Source organism: Palaemon carinicauda, chromosome 39 (assembly GCF_036898095.1).
Source record: "Palaemon carinicauda isolate YSFRI2023 chromosome 39, ASM3689809v2, whole genome shotgun sequence".
NCBI classification, from domain to species: Eukaryota; Metazoa; Arthropoda; class Malacostraca; order Decapoda; family Palaemonidae; genus Palaemon; species Palaemon carinicauda.
The window spans coordinates 46,242,209-46,263,942 of NC_090763.1; the positions used below are offsets into that span (position 1 = coordinate 46,242,209).

At 39.3% G+C, this 21,734-nt stretch overlaps 2 protein-coding genes across 2 annotated transcripts in view; both read left to right on the forward strand.

Annotated features, from left to right (window-relative positions):
- The window catches only part of LOC137631159 (ubiquitin-like domain-containing CTD phosphatase 1), a 36,582-nt gene extending 25,161 nt beyond the window's left edge, over nt 1-11,421 (forward strand). Inside the window, exons 4-6 of the mRNA XM_068362862.1 lie at nt 4,433-4,606; nt 7,006-7,164; nt 10,307-11,421. Coding sequence (XP_068218963.1) covers nt 4,433-4,606; nt 7,006-7,164; nt 10,307-10,573 — 600 coding nt within the window. The 3' untranslated portion in view covers nt 10,574-11,421. The remainder of the gene's footprint in view (nt 1-4,432; nt 4,607-7,005; nt 7,165-10,306) is intronic.
- The window catches only part of Tmhs (Tetraspan membrane protein in hair cell stereocilia), a 189,357-nt gene that overhangs the window by 42,198 nt on the left and 125,425 nt on the right, over nt 1-21,734 (forward strand). The window lies entirely within an intron of this gene.

A 21,734-nucleotide genomic window follows, 5' to 3' on the forward strand; every position in this document is an offset into this window, starting at 1 on the left:
TGGAAGATCATGGTACAGAGGCCATGGCACTATCCAAGACTAGAGAACAATGGTTTGATTTTGGAGTGTCTTTCTCCTAGAAGAGCTGCTTACCATAGCTAAAGGGTCACTTCTACCCTTACCAAGAGGATAGTAGCCACTGAAAAATTACAGTGTAGTAGTTAACTCCTTGGGTGAAGAAGAATTGTTTGGTAATCTCAGTGTTGTCAGGTGTATGAGGACAGAGGAGAATCTTTAAAGAATATGCCAGAGTATTCGGTGCATGTGTAGGCAAAGGGAAAGTGAACGGTAACCAGAGAGAAGGATCCAATGTAGTACTGTCTGGCCAGTCAAAGGACCCCATAACTCTAGCAGAAGTATCTCAACCAGTGGCTGGTGCTCTGGCCAACCTACTAGACTGCGTATTGGCCATACACATATGCAACCCACATTTATTTAATGAAGAGTGGTGAAGGGAGACAGGCCCCTTTTTGTATTACGTTACCTGTCGAGTGACTATCGGTATCAAACATGTTTTAGTCGACTGTCCTGTTTTTAATCTTCAGAGGACACATTTTTTTCCAGGGCAAACCTTTGAAAAAATTTATACAGAGTATTGTTTTATATCATGAGCTTAAAATAGTTTTATTAATTTGTTAATCCCTCCTTATTTTGTAATTAGTTATTATTGTGTGAAAGTTGTGTGATTGGTTTTAGAAGTTAAAATGATACCAAATGTGAGGGCATAGGTTTGGTTGATTAATTTGCAATATGTAGTGCTGAATGGCCTTTGGTGCCCCAGTGCTTGGCTTAAGGCCTAAATTTTATATTCATTTCAATTCAATTCTCCCAGCCCATCTGTGGTTACATCTCATAAGTCATCTGACATCCTTGGTACGTCTAGTCCACAATTGCATCCTACGAATTCGATCTCTTCAATGACAGCTGAAATCCAGGTGGGTCCAACAAGAGAACTCTCCAGATATGCTTGCCCCAATGGGACCCTTGCAGCAGACTGACCTGAGATAGTGGGTGACAGACAAGAATCTCTGCCGTGGGGGCAACTCTCGTTCCCCCCTAGAATTGATGTTCGTGTTAGATGGATCAAAAGAAGGGTGGGGCTCACATGCTGCACCACACAGCCTCTGTGGTCTGGTCAGATTCTGAAAGGTACCATTATATAAATCTCCTAGAGATGAGGGTAGCTTTTCTAGCCCTAAAACAGTTCATCAGTTCCTGGCAGGTCACACTGTGGTGTTGCAGCCCCTTTGCCATCTAGCAGTGAAAAATTGGAAATTGATGAAAAAAGAAGAATGGTAGGTTTAATAAAGATTACAGAGATAGAGAGTCATGACAGATGATGTGGGCACGTGGTAAGGATGGATGGTGGGGAGAGAGTGAAGAGAGCTTGGGAAGAACCTTTAAGGGGGAGATCAAGAGGGAGTCAGAGAATTAGATAGCGATATCAGGTGATAGATGATATGGAGAGAAGAGGTTTGGTGGAAGAAGATGCCTTTGATTGAAGGCCTTGGAGAGATTGCATCAGGCAACCGACCCCTAAATGTAGGGTTAAGGGTGGGGAAGAAGACAAAAAAGAAGTAGAGATACTAAGATGGGCAGAAGACAAATTAGTAGTCATACCTTTCTTCACGAAAAACTGCTTACAAAATTTTCAAGCTGAGAAACGAGATGCGAATATTTTTTATGACCCACTTTACGAAAAGCGTCTCATTTTAAGAGAAGAGATTTGCCAGCCAGGCCGAGAACAAAATAGTCACCTATCACAAAGAGTTGAAAAAAATGGGTTCAGACAACAGAAAATGTAGCTGTAGTCTATAATAGGGGTAACTATAATAGTACAGTACATATGGAACTGTATTTTTAGTGTATATACAGTATTGTGCTGTATGTATTGTATTATTTTGCACTTATTATTACATTATGTTGTAATAACTACTTAATTTACAGGTATTAAGTTAGGTTTGGTATATTGAATGGTTCAATGTATTTGGCTGTACAGTATTTCATTGTGGTTACACTGTAGCCTTATTATGAGATTTAATGTGGTGTTTTGTAGAGTTTGGGACGAATTAGGCAATTTGCATGTGAAATGTGACTCGCAACATGAAAAAATCACTTTACGAAAGCCACTCCAGAACGAATTCATTTCGTGTTGTGAGGCATTACTGTATTCCTATCTGCTTGCTTCATTCTAGGCAAGAGGAATGTGCTCGCGGACAACCTTAGCAGAGCGACTCAGATAGTGGGCTCCGAGTGGTCTTAGAATCATCTAGTAGCCAAGAAAGTCCTGACTTTGTGGGGTTTCGCGACAGTGGGTTTGTTCGCGATGTTCCTGAACAACAGGCTCCTGCTCTACTGTTCGCCAGTCCCTGATCCCCAGGCTCTCTGAAAAGATTCATTCCAACAATGGTGAAAGAACATTGACATATACGCCTTAACCCCGTTCTGTGATGAGAAGGGTGCTGAACAAGAAGAGATCATCCGTAAACCTATCAGTGACCCTCATTGTTCCGTTATGGCATCTTACAGAATGGTTCCCAGTCCTTCTTCAGCTCATGACGTAGGTCCTGAGAGAACTCCGTCCACTACACGATCTACTCAGACAACTGGACGTGAACATTTTTCATACCTACGGAAATCCTCGGTTGCAGTCTACCAGGCTAAGTGGACTGTCTTCTGTGGTTGGTGTCGTGGAAGGGGTATCTCCCCTCGATGCCTCTATTCCAGCAATACTGTAGTGGAATTCCTCGATACCTTCGGGAGGAAAAACTTCTCCCGGTCTTGGCGGTGAAAAGGTACTGCTCAGCTTTGAGCCTTGCCCTTAGACTGAAAGGAGCTAACATTTCCTTTGTTGAAGTTGTCTCGTATGGAATTTTGAACTTACCTGCTCTCAGTCGGAGGTTAGACCACTCCAAGAATTTCAAACTTACCTGCCTTCAGTCAGAAGTTGGACCACTCCCATGGAACGGGGTTCTTGCTCTTCACTCTCTGAAGGGCACTCCCTGCGAATCTTTATGCCAGGCACCAGATCTTCACCTGACTTTGAAGACAATTCTCCTGCTTGCGTTCTCTTCGGCCATGAGAGTCAGCGAACTCCATGGTCTTTCCTACGACGTCTCCTATTCAAGGGGATGGGGGAGGTAATGCTCGGCTTCGTCCCTGAATATATCACCAAGACTCAAAATCCGGAAGTATAAGCCTTAGAATCGGACCCTTTTAGATTGGGAGTCTTTGTAATTTATCCGTTGATCCAGATCAACTGTTATTGTGTCCAGTGAGGAGTTTGGGGTACTACCTTAAAAGAACCAGAGCAGCTCAATCCCGAGTGTCATCACTCTTTGTCAGCGCCGGGAATGTCAAGAGGAGGATCACAAAGAACACACCATCTCTGCTTGAATTCGCAAGGTCATAGACCGAGCATTGAATCCCGATCCTTTTTCACAGACGACCCAACCCAAAGCAGGTCTTTCGAGCGGGCATATGGGAGCGTCAGACGACCTTCACCATTCACCTGCAAGACGTGACCCATAGGAACATGGATACACTTTCCATTGGTCCTCTGGTGGCTGCACAACGAGTGGTTTAAATACTTCAGGCTCCTTGATGGTTGAGGGTAGAGGTTACCCAGGATTAGTCTAGGATGAATGTTTAAGAATGACTGGCTCAATCTTCCTTTCATCTTCCCATCTCTTGGGGAACAACGCCTACGGTCCTCTGCAAGCTGACCTTCTCTGTCTGCAGGTAAAACCCTTTCTCTTGTGTAACCTGGTATGGATATAATGCTTGTTGCGTCCCCTTACCCCCTGACGAGGTGGGATTGGGTAACGTCTGTGATTGATTCAAAGATCCTATGTTTCTGAGAATTCTTACCTAGACTAGTCATATTGCTGGTATCACACAATCACACCGATTGTTCAGGCCACTAAAGCCTGCTTTGCACGTAAAGTTTGCGAGATGTCAGGGGTTTTCCCTGATACGTGCTCCGCACATAGGAAAACCCCCGGTCAAAACCAAGCCAGTTGTTTCGGACTTCCACCCACCTAAAGGGGGAATCATCCCTAATAAAGAGCGACGGGTTTTGTATTTAATGTCAGAACAAATGACAAATTTAAAGTAATTTGTATCTTTCCTAATGATAGAAACCCTGAGCTCTTACAAATTTGGCCCATCATCACCTATCCCCTTGTAAGTCCTACGTGGAACCAAAAGTAACAAGATAACAGGTGTGTGTGTGTGTGAGGGGGGGGGTAGCTGATACTACCCCTCCGTCCGCTAACTAGCGGTAGGTTAGTTACACCTTGCTAAAAGTCTTATAGTCGGTCTTCTAACTTTGCCAAAAGTATATCCCAAATAAAGAGTTCAAGGTTTGTATTGTTAGGAAAAATACAAAATTTAAATTTTCCATTTTTTTAATTTAAACATTTCATTACAGGTTGAGAAGAGGGTACGTGAATATGAAGTCAAAATTTTAAATGATATGAGACCTGGTAAGAAATTACTTGTTCTTGACATTGATTATACGTTATTCGATCACCGGTCAACCGCTGAAACTGGAGCAGAACTTATGAGGCCTTTCTTACATGAATTTCTTACTTCTGCTTATAAGGTAAAGTGAGGATTTTTTTTAATTGGTCAGTATTAGCTATTGTATATTGTATATTGTATATTTTCTTCCACCAACTCACTCTGGTTAGACAATTGAATTCTTTACATAGTCAATAGTATTTTCAAACATTTTACAATTGTCCATTTTTAAGGTCAGAAACTATGCATTTACAGTATCTTCATATGGAATATTGCTTCAGCAAATGAAGGAATTAGGCTGTAAAAATTGCTTTCATTAATTCTTGGGAAAATCACATTCCTAAGATTTGTTGGAAAATTCTAGAGAAGTCTTTGAGATTTTAGCACATAATTTTTTCATATGTTTGTTGTAAACGTCTTCGGCAATCCTCTGAGGATCTGATGATGCACTTGAGTCATCCGTCCATTTTGCCATATAGAAAATGTATTCAGCTTTCTAATGAAATTTTCAGTTTCTTTCTATCTTTATTTCTATGTTAGTTACACTACAAAAAAACATGAGTAGTTGGACACATGATGTCAGTGCACAGAATAACAAAGTTTGCAAGTCATGAGTCATACAGCAATTTTTTCACACCCGGGATAACCAGACCGCTATCCTTGGTGTCAACCATTCTTTGAAGTCGTTTACCTTGGAAGAAGTTTCTGAGGGAACCACATTTTTATCTTTGTAGTTTCTCATCAAAGTGTAGATTTTACAGAATTGAAGCCGTCAGTCTGCCGTAGCAAACTTAGCTGATGTTGTAGTTATTGCTATTATTATTATTACCTGCTAAGCTACAACCCTAGTTGGGAAAACAGGATGCCATAGGCCCAACGGCTCCAACAGCAAAAAATAGCCCAGTGAGGAAAGGCCATATGGAAATAATTATTCTAGAATTAATAACATTGCAAGTCATGAGTCTTACAGGAATTTTTTCACAACGGGGATCACAACACTGCTGTCCTTGGTGTTAACCATTCTTTGAAGTCTCTTACCTTGTAAGTAGTTTCTCAGATAACCACATTTTTGCCTTTGTGGTTTCCAATCAAAGTATAGATTTTATAGAACTGAAACCATCTGTCTTTCATAGCAAATTTAGCTGATGTTGTAGTTATTGCTATTATTATTATTACTTGCTAAGCTACAACCCTAGTTGGGAAAAGAGGATGCCATAGGCCCAACGGCTCCAACAGAAAAAAGTAGCCCAGTGAGGAAAGGGCATATGGAAATAATTATTCTAGAATTAATAACATTGCAATTCATGAGTCTTACAGAAATTTTTTCACAACGGGGATCACAATACTGCTGTCCTTGGTGTTAGTCTCTTACCTTGGAAGAAGTTTCTCAGATAACCACATTTTTACCTTTGGCAAGTAAAGGGTGATGTATTGTCAAGTAGTTTAATGAGAATACCTAGTCAAATTTTAAATACTTTCATAGGGCATTGTTCACTCCTATAGTCAACAGTTAATTACAGAAAAACTAAACATTTTCCCATTTTTGTGAAGAAATTAACAGTTCCCCTTTTCTAGCTCTTTTTTTTATGAAGCAGGATTAATTTTCTCAGAAAATTTTAGAAACGTATGGAGCGAGTAACTTGTATACAAAAGTGGTACAGCTTGATGATAAGAGACCTAGGGGAACAGATGAAAAGTAACTGGCAGTTGTTTTAAGAGTCATAGCATTATACAATATATGTGGTATTACATTCAGTTAGTAGGCAACTCATCACCGTTTGATTTTTCTACTAATCTTTCAAGTGTTAATTTGAGTACTAGGACATAAATCGTTAATGAAATTAGTTTTTATACTGTATTTTCTTTGTAATTAATATTGTCTTGTAGTACAGTACTGCACTGTAGTGTTTTCTTATATATTGAGAAATTATATTTAGACATTTGAATAAAATATTTAGTTTATTTTAGTGAGATCGGTGTTACTCTGTGGACATGAATCATGGTATGACAATGAAACTATCTCCAATGGATATAGTAGATTTGAGAACAAAGCCCTCAGAAGGATATTGGGAGTTAATGGCAGGACAGGATTATAAATGAAACTATAAGAGAGATTATTCAAGTGCCATATGTTGTTAAGATCATGATGAGGGGGTAGATGGAGATGGTTTTGGCATGCTCTTCGCACTCCCCAAGAGAGATTAGTTCACCAAACGTTCTGCAGGGCTCCACAAGGCACTAGAAAAGTTGTAAGACCCAGGCCTACATGGCTGAGGAATGTGAAGCGTGAAGTAGGAGATGATGATTGGAGATGTACAGTATTGAATTAAAAGCTCAAGACAGATATAACTGGCGAAATCTAACGAGGCTCTTTGCGTCAATAGGCGTAGGAGGAGATGATGATAATGATGATGAGTTTATTTTATTTCTTTTTATTTTATTGCCTAGAGCAGGAACATAATGTTAAATTAAATTTTTCAGAGTTATGATATTGCCATCTGGTCTGCTACAAGTATGAAGTGGATTGAAGAGAAAATGAAACTCTTAGGTGTTTCCTCACACCCTGACTATAAAATAGTCTTCTACTTAGACTCGTTGGCCATGATTACCGTCGAAACTCAAAAATATGGAGTAATTGAGGTTAGTAAAATATGAACATTGGTTGGTGTACATTTGTTTGCAGTTGATAGGTATTTACTGTTGAGAATTTATAAACATTTCTTTTGATTTAGTTATAACATCTTGTGAATGTACAGTCATGTAAACAAGGGAATAGAACTAAGGAAATGAAGGGAAATAGAAAAGCAAGTGTAAAGGCAAATAAAATGTTATTTTTATTGATCTCATCTGTGGTTCACACTGCTTCCTTTTCCAAGCTAGCTATATGTTGAGGTTTATACTAAAATCTAAAATGTCCTATTTTCTCTCACTGTATTAGCAATGCCCCTCTAGTGGAATATTTTATGTGGCAGTGTATAGCAATAAAAGAACTTGGGCAAGCCAAACCGTAACAGTAATTGTCAGTCTTCTCGTTGGTTGTAAATAATTTCTTCCAATTCAGATTTTGATTTTTTTTGGCTTTTAAATGGGTTATTTAGCTTCAGATTGGTTGGGAATGTCTTCAGGTGTTGCTATGCATTTGTGTTAATTTTTTTAGGGGTTTATTGCTGGATGATAAAGATCCGTATTCCCTTTGTTTCATGTGTCGAGGGCAACATTGTGATTTAAACAATCATTGTGTTGAGTTTGTTTGCTGACAATATATGTAATACAGTATGTGGCAATTTTTGCATAAAGGACTCCAAAAAGTTAAGTGTCTTTTAGTAAAGAAGAATATCAGAAGACTAGGCTATTGGAGTACAGTAAGGATGTGATGATATTGGTTGGCTATTACAGAGCTTTCTGGGGTTGGTAGTACAGTAGTAAGCTTCGTGAGATTTTTACTAAGATCACTCTCTGTAATCTGAGAAGGCTAATACACCTTCTGGCAGAGGCAACTATAATGTTCATACCTTAACCTTCCCTGATCCAACCCTTAGGATAACTCACGAAGCATTGCTTAGTAGTTCTAGTGTACAGTACTAGTTGGTAAGTGTTCTGATGGTACACAGCGTATTATAGAGTTGATAGCCCAATCACGAGCCTTGCTCTCTTTATTTACTAAAGGCCTTTGCAAAACCCTTGCTTTCCCAAAATCCAGTCAACTCTTTAAGATCACCTGGTTCAGAGATAGAAGACTGAGCATGGTATTTGGTTTGTAATATCTATCCATTCCCTGCATTAAGCACTCAAACATAACCTCTTTGTGCTATTATTAATAGCTGATAAAAATTGATAAATTGATGTCTCAGTTGGAAGGGAAGTTTACGAATTATTCTTCTCATCTATTGTTGAAATCTTATGTCCCATGGTAGCGTTTATTTACCCCTTTACTACGATGACATCGTTTGACATCAGAACATGCTTGGTGATACAAACGATGAAGTCCAGATACGTCATTTACAAATATAACTCTTATATCCTACAAAAGAGTATAGCACATGGTTGTGTATCACACACACACAGGAAATTTCACTAAAAAAGTCTCCTCTCCCTGATATTAGTTCCTCCTATTTTCAGCCAACAAACAAATTCTTTGGAATTCTAGCTTTTCTGATTGTGTAAGAGCTATTTTAGTCTTTTTATGGTATCACATATAATGACATCACCCTCTCTAGGCAATGGCAACATTCCCAACCCGAGGCATTACTCAACCCCCCCCCCCCCCCACACACCTTCCATCTTAGAGATGTAAGGATCCTCACATCTCATCCCACCACCAACTGAAACACGATTCTTGTCCTTATTCATGGTTATGTAATTTTAGTGTATTTCTACGTTGGCATACATGTTCAAATCATGTAAGAAGTACTACGCAGCATTCTCTGCCTCTGTCCACAGTTCCACCCACGTCACCAAAATATTTTACCAGCAATGCAAGTTGTTGACACAATATTTTTTTCCTTAACTATCATTTCTACAAAATAACATCATTATGTCTTATTAATTTCATTTTAGTATTGCTCACTGGGCTATTAGTTTATAGTTTACCCTGTTGACCGTCGGTGGTCAAACATGCTTTTAGATTGTTCACATAATGCGTTTCAAGTTGTCTTCCCCCTGGTTTAGTTTACAATTATTACTTGATATGTGCATGAGAATTGTCTCTGGGAGATCATGATCTACATTCCCTTGTATTGTGTGTGGGCAATTCTGTAATTAACATAATCAATGTGAAGAGTGTGTTTCACTCTACCACAAATGGGTAAATATTTTTCAATGGTTGATGATCAAGTTAACAGTTTTAATGAGCTGGGGGAAGACTAGGCTAGTTGATTGTTGTGAGATGATGACAATATTGGCACACTTCAAACTTAAGACAACACAAGTTCAACCATTTTTTAATTGTGATTAGCTTCAGAAGCTCTGGACATCACGTGTTCCGTTTGTTTAAAAGAAGTCTAGTGAATCCTCCCTTTATTTTGATAATTATGATCCTTCTCAACCCATTGTCAAACCTAACCCAACCCCCTTTAGTCATTCTAAATTAAAAGCATTTATTTCAGGAAGAATTCTTTACATACACTGCTCTCCGCAGACTTCCAAGTCTTGTACAGGGCCTTGAAATCTTTACATACTTTAGTCCTTCAGCAGCTAAACACTTCCATTCCATAATTCTATTTACTGTATAAGAATAACTTGATTGTGATGCAGAAGACCAAATGGTTTGTCTTGATCCCATATTCTGCCATTCGCTAAAGTATGTGCTTATCACCAGTTTCATAGTACATATCAAAGACAGTTCAGTAAAGGGAAGACTGGAATGTCGCCAACTAGCGGAATGAGTAGCTAACTCTCGCTAAAATTTTAATAGCTTGTCCTTTTCAGCTTTGCTAAAAGTAATAACCCCTAATAAATAGCTAAAGGTTTGTATCATTAGAAAAAATACAAATTATCTACGAATTTGTCATATTCATTTCAAAATTAATTAATCATTATCAATTTGATCAAAAGTAACATTTATACTACAACTCCAAACTTTCTATTTGCTGCAGGCTAACTAGTTTGGTTTTTGTTATTTTGGTATTATTGTCAATTGATTTGTTCTCTTTATACGGACTGTTGTAAATACTGCATTTTTTCTTACATTGGATGGAAAAGTTTTATATGGATACATATAAGTGAGTGGGATGTGGTTTAAATTTAAATTATCGTACAAGCAGTAATCAGATTTGTATTTCAGGTGAAACCTCTTGGTGTTGTGTGGGGTAAGTTCAAGCATTACACTCAGAAAAATACAATCATGTTTGATGATTTACGTCGGAATTTTCTTATGAATCCCCAAAATGGCCTCAAGATACGACCATTCCGTCAAGCCCATCAAAATCGTACAACTGATCGGGAATTAGTGCGATTAGCATCATATTTAGAAGATCTTTCTGCTCTTGCAGACATTTCAACGGTCAATCATTCTAAGTGGGAACATTATCGTAAAGATGGATATAACTGACCTATTAATCCCATTCTGAGGTTTCGTAAGTACTTTGCCTTTTTTTATTCTCAGTGCTAAAGCAGAAACTAAGTTTTCATATGAAATATTTCCTGGACATTTATCTTGCCTGACTATATAGGAGCAAGGTCAAACTACAGTATAGCATTGCAGTATATAGCCGTATCTATGTTATTTGCCGTTCAATTTGTCTCATCCCGATCAGTGTGAAGCACCAATTCTGCTGAGAGTACATTTGTACAGTATCGTGATGTTTCTTCATGTTTAGTATTTATTGAATTATGACATTTTGTTCACCCAAAGTGCTCTAAAATGAAAAAAAAAGTACATTTTTAATCTTCATAGTGAAAGGTAGCAGGTTTTCATTAAGATGTGTACAGTGCATATGTGTAATCAATAGATTTTGTACAGGGTGTTTAGGTATTTGTGATGCTGCCTATGTCAAGAATTGAGATCATTTCATTCCAGAAGTACATTATATGTTCCTGTGAATATGAGATAGGAACTCCCTTATAGATGTTTTGTAATGAGTTGATATATATTTTTTTATACTGTTGACTTCTTTAATGATAAGGAATATATGTATGTAACATGTATATGACATGATATTTTTATCAGTGCCAATGTTGTATTTATATAATTTATGGCATCATATACCAAAGGTTTGTTTATGTAATGTACGAATTAATGTTTTATTTTTAATTTCTAAATATATTATGCCAACAATTGCATCATTTCTGTATTTTTTGCATTTACTTTTTAAAATAGGTCAAGCTATGATAAATTATTTTTGTGCCACGTCAAATACTGTGTACTTGGTGCTTAATATGAAACAATTATTACTGTTTTATGAACTGTATTCTTATTCCCCATAATTTATGTTTAAAAATTGGGGAAAGGCTTCATGCCTTATGATTCTTGGAACAATATTGATAAGGTAATTTATCAAGGGGATACAAAATTTAATTTGTTCCAGCAAAACATACAAATCTTCCGCTCTTTACGTAGGAGTATTTATTTCGGGAAAGCTGAAACTAGTTGTTGAAGCTTTTGCGAGGTGTCCCTACCCTCCGCTAGTTAGCACGGGGGGAGTAGCGGCGTAGCTAGCCACCCCGTTTACCCCAGCACCAGCAACTGACCGACACTTTTTATTTTGGCTCGGTATAGTAAAGACGTAGTCTTTTTCTTCCGCCCAAACCCTATAAACAGTTTACAATTAAAACCAACCTGCCTAAGCTTAATAAAATGTTCTTTTTCTTTCAGAGCGGGTTTTCTTCAGAGGTCATACAGTGAGCCACACAAAGGGGATAGTCATTCTCCCGAGGGGTTGATTCCCCCCTCTCCCCCAGACTTCAAAAGTCTTCGACCCTAAGAATCTTGCTCCCGCTCAACTGTTTGGTCTCGTCATCTGCTCTCCTACGGCGGGTGGGTGTGAGAAGTTACTGACAAGGACTCCTCGGAGTAGCTTGTCGGGTAACCCCTTCGAGGTGAACCTAGAAACAAGGTTGAAGCAGAGAGTGCTGCCCGGAGGTCCGCTTCCCAGGTATTGGATAATTTTCCCTTCCAAGGGAGAGTTAACCTCCACTAGGTGTTAAGCAACTTTCCCTTCAGAGGGAGAGTTGCCCTCCACCCGCCACTGTCCAGCAATCCTCCCTCTTGGGGGGAGAACTGCTGACAGCACCAGCACAGGTTGGTTGCCTCTCCTGTCCATGGGAGAGACTGCCTTCACTTGTGTGGTTTCCCCTTTTCGGGGAATTGGATTCATCCATGCCCCGCCCTTGTTCTTTGGAGCTTGGCGACGAAGGAGTTAGGTGACTGCTTGCAGTATCCACTCATCGCCGCTGTACCCTAAGTGTACAAAACCAGTCTCATTGCAGCTTCCCTTTGGGGTCTTTGCCTTGAATGCTGATGACTGCCGACCGCCTGCGGCCAGCGCCTCTCCCATCAACGAGCTCATAGGCTTTAGCTCTTCGGATTTACTGCCGACATCATGCCTTTGGGAACACCAAAGCTCTTAAAGCGTTGTGAGGCCAGATCCTTCGGGACCTGTGCCTCGTGGGTTTTTACCTATTACCAAGGGAGAAACTACAGTTGTCACAGGGCATGTGTTAATTACATGATAATATATGATAGGAGGCGGTGAATTAGACGATTGTTACATCGTAAGAGGATTTATTGTCTAAGTTAATTTTCACAACAAGAATGAGCATAAATCTTCTTCAAAGTGAGTGAAATAGAACTTTAAATCTTGATATTACATAACAGAAGAATTATAAGTTTCTCGCGGGCTATTAAATTATTTCATCAGTCAAATACAATGGAATTAACTTTTAACTAAAACAATAATTACACACGGGGAGAGTGGACACTCGGGGAGACATGTATATGACTACGAAATATTACAAAAAGAAATTGTTGGACGTCTTATGGCGTATGGATGTCCGCCATGGTTGAGGTAGGCTTACCATGGCAGGTGGGCCTAGTGAGGGTTGCCCACTCACGAGTAGGACTCGAACTTAACTGCCTTCGATTCACTCTTGATTCTTCTTAATTCCCCTGCATTGCTGGGGGGGGGGGGGTCTGAGGGCTTGTCTCACCTAAGGGTATCAGTGGCAGGTGATATAACCGCACCATACAGGTTCACACTCTCCGTCCCCTCTCCCCGGTGTACCTGTTGACATGGAAACAGATTCAGTACGTGTGTGCTGGTCATCACAAACTAAGCAATAATGAAAGTGGCTCAAACTGCTTCCCACTAAACCCATAGATCAAGGAGACAAGGTTATAGCTCAGCAATATCCGCCCTACTTCCTGCGCATTTACTTTACATTTTTTACTTTTGTTTAAAATAATATATTTGTCTGTGACAAATTCCCCTCCACCAGACTCAAGGCTCTCCCAAGCCTTTCAGAATTCAAAACTACTTTAAAACAAAGCAAAGGTCATTAACTTTAAAGAAAAATTAACAAAACAAAATCTCACTGAAAATTACTCTACTCAAAATAAAGTCTCCACAATCCGTGGGAAGCCTTGTTCACCTCCAACAAAGGTGAATAAGACTTAGATTAAAAATTCCTATGTAACAATTATCATATTTCACAGGAAAGGGAAACCGGTGAACAATTATCAATAAAAAATTAAATTCTCATTTTAAACTTGGTAAAGTTACTCTAATTATAAGTGAACAAACGTCAAAAATAATCCAGAAAGAGAATTATCATCAGTCAAGACTATACATGTCTGTATTCATGATATATATACTTTAGATAGGAACATGTATGGATACTGTATGATTTATTAAGAAAACATATTATAGAGAACTGTGACTGCAAAATTTACAATTTATACAACAGAAAGTAACCTTTGTATTTAAAGAATACTCAACTTTTCTAAATCCTACAGTCCATAAGTAAATGCAGTCATCGTACAAAAAGAATGAATGGCCTCATATGTCAAGCCTACACCCTGGCTCATTCATCGGACTCTCAGTCTGAAAGAGATATAAGATATAGTACTGGTAAACACAAATACATCATACAGTCATTATGTTCCTAACCAAAAATGATAATTGCTAGCAAAAAAAACTTTCAAATTACATAAAAGAAAAGTTTCACATTAAAAAAAAAAAAAATTCCTCGGAAAATCAACGCATGTGCACATATCCTAAATATTCACTCTCCATAGATATTTTCGTATCTATTGGGTATACCCGGATCCACTACAGACATGATCAAACAGCGACAATAATAGCTATTAAGTATGGCCTTAATGTGCAAAGAAGTGACAAGAAAAGATCATCATCAAATATAATGAAACATCTGATATCTTTAAAACATAATGAAACACTTCTTTAAACAGCTGTATCAAAAACTAATTAATTAATTAGTGAGCATCATCATCAACAGTTAACCAACAGTATCATACAACAAAGATTTTATCAATCAAGCAAAGCTCTGTTCCTCCACTCGGAACACTTCTGCGAGGTATCCATGCAAAAAAAAAAAAAAATGGTATCAATACAACTACTCATTTGGGCTATGCCTATACTCTGCATTATATTCAAGCCACTCTGTAGTGCTGATGAGTGACAACACTACAGTGGTGTCCCACATAAACAAACTAGGAGGTACCTTTTCACAGCATCTATGCCACCTGGCAGTTGAAATCCTCAGATGGATGGAAGACAATTCGGTAGCCATATCAGCTCCATTTCATCTTGGGCAAAATGAACATGCTGACGGATAAATCTGAGCAAGACTGCTCAGATTGTTGACGCCGAATGGTTCTTGAAACAACAGATAACCAACAAATTTTAAACTTTGTGTGGTTTGCTGACAATCAATCTGTTCGTGACGTCTCTAAACCGGAAGCCTCCAGTCTACTGTTCGCCAGTACCAGATCCCCAAGTGTGCTGGCAGAATGCTTTCCAACATCCTTGGTACGGAATGGACGTCTATGTGTTCTCCCCTTTCTGCCTAGTAAGGAGGCTATTTAATAAAGTCAGGGCATCACAAGATCTAGCTATGACCCTCATAGTTCCGCTGTGGCAACATGCAAAATGGTTCTCGGGCCTTCTACATCTGCTCACAGAGGCCCCGAAGGAGTACCCTCCACTTCTTGATTTATGAAGACAACAACATGTGAAGTTTTTCCATCAAGCAATATCATTGCTACAACTCCATGCCTGGAGGTTATCCAGCAGCTGTTCGTCAGGAGAGGCTTTTTGAAGCCAGTTGCGAAGTGGTCCATCCTTTTTGGTTGATGTTGTGGATGGGGTATCGCTCCACTCGGTGCCTCTAGACCAATAATAGAGGAGTTCTTATTGTACTTCAGGGAGGAAAAACTCTGTTCGGTAAAGGCTGTGAAAGGCTATTGCTCGGTATTAAGCCTCGTCTTCAAGCTGGAAGGAGTTAACATTTCCTCCTCAATGGAATTCTCTCTCCTCATACGGAACTTGAGCGCAAGGGCTCTCATTCTCAAGTCAGATCACCTCCTTGGAACATTGTCAAGGTCTTACATTTTCTGAAAGGAGCCCCTTTCGAGCCTCTTCGTCAAGCCTCAGACAGTCTCTCGATTCTGAAGACTGCCTTCCTTCAAGCCCTGGCCTCTGCCACGAGTGTCAGCGAGCTGCACGGTCTCTCCTATGACATTCCCCATTCAAGGAGATGGGGGCTAGTGAAACTCTAGTTTTGTCCCCGATTGTGTAGCCAAGACTCAAAATCTGGCTGTACCGGATCCTAGATTTGGGCCTTTTGGGTTTGTGAGTCTCCGGTCTGTAACAAATGATCGTGATCAACTGTTACTCTGCCCTGTGAGGAACTGAGAAAATACTCGGAAAGAATAGCAAGAGCCCATCCACATTATAGCAGGCTCTTTGTAAGCACAGGGAGAACCAAAAGAAAGATTATGAAGAACTCAGTTTCTTCCTGGATGAGACAGGTAATAGAGAGAGCCATTCCATCTGATCTCTTATCTTCTGATCAACGCTCCTGTGCAAACTATGTCAGGAGTGTAAGTACATTCCTGGTATTCCGTAAGAATTTCTCTGTGATGCTGGTATTGCAAGCGGGCGTGTGGAAACCTCAATTAATATTCAGCGCCAACTACCTGCGAGACAAGACCCACAGGAGCCTAGATACATTCTTATTAGGCCCTGTGGTAATTGTTCAAAACGTGGTCAAAAACGCCGCAGCTCCATTGTAGGACAAGTAGCAGTTGCCCAAGGGCAGATGTTACCTGCGAGTAAGACTAGATTGAATGTGTGAGTGACTGGCCTCTTCTTATTTCATAATCCCCTTTCTTGGGGAACTCGGCAAGCTGACTGCATCTAACTGCATTTGGGTACCATGCCTTTGTGCAACCTGATATACCATATGTATATACAGTATATTAGTTATTTCCCCATCCTCCATGCAAGGTGGAGTCTGGCAATGTCTAGCTTAAGTGAGAAGCTTAGCTCCACATTGCTAAATGTTACATCTAGCACCGATTTCCCAGGCCATCATCCTATAAGGATAACAAGGTCCCAGGGTCCCCTCTAAACAGCTCGTGCAAGGCACGGAGGGTCACCCCAGGACAGTCTTCCAGCCAGTTGGATTTAGAGCTTCCACCCACCTGGAGGCGAATCTCCTATTTAGAGAGCGAAAGGTTTGTATGTTTCGCTGAAACAAATGACAAATTTGGAAATACTGTAATTCATTTTCTTTCCTAGTTATACAAACCTGGAGCTCTTTACACGTACTTGTCCCGTCATCACCTACTCCCGAGAAGTTCTGCTGCAATTGTCAGTCACTAGTGCTGGTGTGAACAGGGTAGCTGGCTATCCCGCTAATTAGTGGAGGGTAGTTACACCAAGCGAAAGCTTTAATGGCTAGTTTCAGCTTCGCCGAAATAAATACTCCTACATAAAGAGCTCCAGGTTTGTATAAGGAAAAATACAAATTATTTCCACATTATGCCTTCATTTTAACTTTTTATTCCTAGTACTGACAATGTGACACCAGGTTACGTGAAGAAATAAATTTCTTGCAGCTTTCTCACTGGTGTACAGATTAGGACTCAAAATTATTTGTGTTTACTTGTATAGAAACCTTTTGCCCTTTGAAATATGAGAGAGTAGAGCAACCACTGAATTGTAAACAGAGTACAGTAATCCCTCACCATTTCGCTGTTCATTCAGTACATCGCAGATTTATGAATATGTAAATGAACATCACAAACTCGTCTTAATATCGCTGGTTTCTAAGGGCAGATGAGTTTCATAATTTTAATTATCTTGTAAAAATTTGTAATTTCTGGGTATAAAAATTAATAAAGCAAATTACAGTTTTACATTATACTCTTGTAACATTTGCAATTTCGCATATTAAGCGACCCTGAAATTTTCACCCATAAAAAATTATTTGTTCCTTCATGAATATACACCATTCACTCTACTATGGACATATTTTCAGCATAACTGGATTCTAGCCATAAACTTTTGTGCGAGGTGTCAACGACCCTCCGCTAGTTAGTCGAAGATAGACTGGCTACCCGTTACAGACTCACCTAGTGAGATACCAAACTTTTCTTTTAGGCTCTCTCTCCTTTAAACCCTAATAATTTTCGGGCCGTAAAACTAAAATTCTTTCTCTCTCTCCTCACGGGTGTGTGGTCTTTAAGGATTGAGACATGCAGGTTTGCCCTGGCATATTGGGCCGCTCTTGCCAATGTCTGTAATAAAAAGCAGATCTTCGCCGACTTTGTCCTGCATGTAGTCGAAACTCCTGCATGCAGACTTCTCCATGCAACATGGGAGTGGTCATCCTCCCAGTGGGAGCGGTACGGTAGGAGAAGGAAGAAGTCTAAAAGGGATTAATTCTACTCCATCGGTGTCAATTTCGAGGTAGTAGAAATCCCGACTTCTTTCTCTGGTGCTTTGTATCCTCTCTGCTGCCTCTTCTTATTTGACCACCTCTGGAGGAAAGTTGAGTAAGAGTGATGACCTCTAACCACCGGACAACCTTCGGGCCCGTAGAACCCCCGTCACTTCCCCCAGCGTGCTCCACTCTCGGGAAGTCTACCTCTTTTGACGCATTGCGTCATTTGTGAGCTACCTTGGAGCTTTTGGGTTCCCCACAAAGGACCGGCTTTTGGCGGTGCTGAAAAGGACACAGTGGGAGAGCACATCTGCCTCTGTGGGGGTTGGTTTCGACCTTCCCCACCGAGCCGTTGGAGGGGAATCCATTCTAGTTGGCTTCATGTGCCAGGCTGACTCATCCTGTGCAATTCCTCTTCCACCTGAGAAGTTGCAGGCGGTATTCTCCTTGGAGTTCCATCTATGTGCTTTTACTTCCGAGGGTGATTGTGTACAGCTCAGCCGGAGAAGCTTTGCGTTTCTCATAAGCAAGTTTGCGACTTGTCACCTTCTTGCTCTATGGAGCAAACTGGTAATCATGACCACAGACTCCCAGGACTCTTGGCTCCTTCCCATCATGCTGCGGGGGTGTTGCCTCGGGCATCTACCCTTTCGAGAGAAGTCCCAACATGGTCTGATGTTCTTGTGCATTTTCAACCAAGCCAACTTTACATTGCCATCATCCGAGCGCGTCCCTTACTAGATGTGCACAAAACAACTTGCAAACCATCCGCAAGTGCTCTTACAATGTTCATGCACCAGTTCGTGATTCTTCAGCTCTCAAACTAAGAGTTTTGTTCACTTTTGCTTCTGTTAAAATCATTTGCAATGATTTAATTACATTTCTAACAGCCTTCATGTAGGCTTGCTGCCAGGTTGCTTAGTTTATAGAAGAGAATCACCCAGTGTTGTCAGGGCTTATAGTATATTGCTTTTCCAACTAAGGTTGTAGCTTTGCTAGTAATAGTAATAATAATACTTGGATCTTTCTGCCCCTACACCTCTCCACATTGGTGCTATCCCTATAACCGCAGAGGCCATGGAAAAGGACGTCTTTTTCATCTCGAGGTCACAGTTTGCTATGACTAACACTAGGAGAGCTGTGTTTGGGAAAAAGAAAACCATCCCTGGTAGATCAACTGTTTGTTTACTTCTTCATGATTGTTGTCATGGAATAGAAAGACTTAGTTGTTACTGGTATGCCCTGATGAGGATATGATGACCAGTTGTGTGTGATGTACTGTTGTATTCTAGTCTTGGAAGCAAAATAGATGGTCAGGTCAACCCTTATCTTAGTGAAAGGAACCTTCTCATGGAGATGCGTATGCGTCATCTCTGACTGATGTTGGTTTAGTGTTGTCTTTCTTCTATCCCTGGTAGCACTCTTCAGATAATCATCCCTATATGTATCAAACAAGGATGATTTAATCATAATCTTGTGTGAGGGACTCGCATCATCCTGTTGTTGAAGCATTCACTATAGTTACTAGTTTCTTGGCCATCTGCACCATTCCATTTACTATTGCTCTCTTGCATTTTGGAGCATCTAGTACAGTGTCCATCCCATCTTCTGGCTAGTGGTCTTGCCAGTGAATATCAAGTAAATCAGTCAACAATTGGCTTGATTTATAAGAAAAGTTATCCAATGATGGCTAACTAGTCTCCCTTCATAATAGCTCAGTCACTGAAAGAAAATGGTTTAAAAATGTTACATTATTTCGTCATTTTTTTAATCCAATATTTACTGTACAATGCACTGTACTGTATTTTTTATTGCATTTTGTAATGTAGATGTACGACAGTGAGTGTGTGTGTGTGTGTGTAATAATAATACATTTATTTCCATTATGCAATGGGTATTAATTACAATACATCAAAATAGTTATTTACAATATAGTACAAAATATTGAAATAAAATATTTCAATATATTTAAAAACTTTTACCATTAGTAAGTTCTCACAATGATTAGAATCGAGGTAAGTCTCTGTGTTGGAACAAAGTAATTTTAGTACTACTGAGTACCAAGGAGAAAATCTTTTATATATTTTCTTACAAAAGATGAGGTTATCATCAGTTTTTATCTAGATAGGTAATTTATTCCACGCTCTTGGTCCCCATACATTAAAATCTCTAGGACCAATATCTAAACTAATTCTTGGATTGAGCAGATCATTTGCTAGTCTAATTCAGTCAAGCATTCTGTCATTTACTGTCGGTAGTCATGAACCATTCAGGAAAATTGGAATGCAATATTTTAAAAATGAGAGATGTGTTAATGTAATATTGATTATCTATCTTAGGCCATTTCAAGGAATTTATTATTGTTGTTGCATAGTCGTACATCTTGGCATAACCCTCAACTACTTTGGCTGCAAAATTTTTTAGTTTTTGACACAGAGGAAAGGAAAGGATAGGGAATGAACACGTGGGAAATGTGAACACGTGGGTAACGCGTGGTAGACACAGGGTCGGGGGACACAAGGGTCGCACTGGGAGAGGAGAGCGCGGCGAAATGGTAATCACGTCGCGACCAGAAACTTACTGAGGAGCACGACCTGAGCAAGCATGCTTTCCGACCCCGGGTTGCCTCAGGCCACGTATCACTCCGCCTGAGGTTGACCCCATAGAAAATGGGAATAGGGTAAACTACACAAAATTCTGGTCGGTTGGGAGGAGTCTCCCAGATACTCCTAAGAAAGTAGTTCAAGGTAAGTATGTTAGGAAAAATACAAATTACTTAAAAAATTTTTAGTTTTTGTACGCAACTTAATTTGAATTTATTTGTACAGTAGTGTCCCATATATTACTGCAAATATTGATTTGACTCAAAACTAAAGCTTCAACAATGATTATTCTAGTTGCCTTATCGAAATGGTTTTTAACTCTGTTAATATACATCAATCTACCAATTACTTTTTTACTGAGCTTATCAATGTGTTAAATGACATTCAACTGTTCATATAGATTCAAAGGTTCTTTACATCTTTAACAGGAGAAATGTTTTCACCATCAAAGATGATTCTAATATATTGATTAGTTTGATTATTCCCAATAAACATCAATTGCATCTTTTTTTGTATTTATCAGTAAACCATTACTATCAAAATACTGTTTACCTACTTTTGAAGTTTGACTAAGTCTGGTATATTTCTCAGTTCTCCAAAGAAAAGGAATTGCGAGTCTATCGCTAAACTGAGATAAGGTGCAATCACTAATTACATTTACCAAATCATTTATAAATACCAAATACAATTTTGGCCCAAGTATTGAGCCCTGTGGAACACTGTATGAGATGGGCAGTTTATCTGAAACAATGTCACCTATTTTCACAGATTGAGTTCGATTTGATGGGTTAGTTCTGAACCATAAATCATTGATTCTATATGAGATCATCTTACTTAACAGTTTTTAATGATGAACACTATCAAATGCCTCTGAGAGGTCTAGCAGAACTAATAGGACTATGTTTTTCTTATCGATAATCTTATAAATTGCATCCATTACTTTGAAAAAAAGTGGTTTCGGTAGATAACCTGGATCTAAAACCATGTTGTGTCATGGAGATGAAATTGCTATTTTCTAAGAATCTAGTTAACTGATTATCTACTATCTTCTCTAAAATCTTTGACAAGATAGGCAACAAGGATATGGGTTGATAATTACTTACATCATCTATATCACCATCTTTATGTAGAGGTGCTACCATATTGTTTCCAGAGGTGGGGATATGAACCTGTAACTATTGAAGTGTTTATGATTATAGC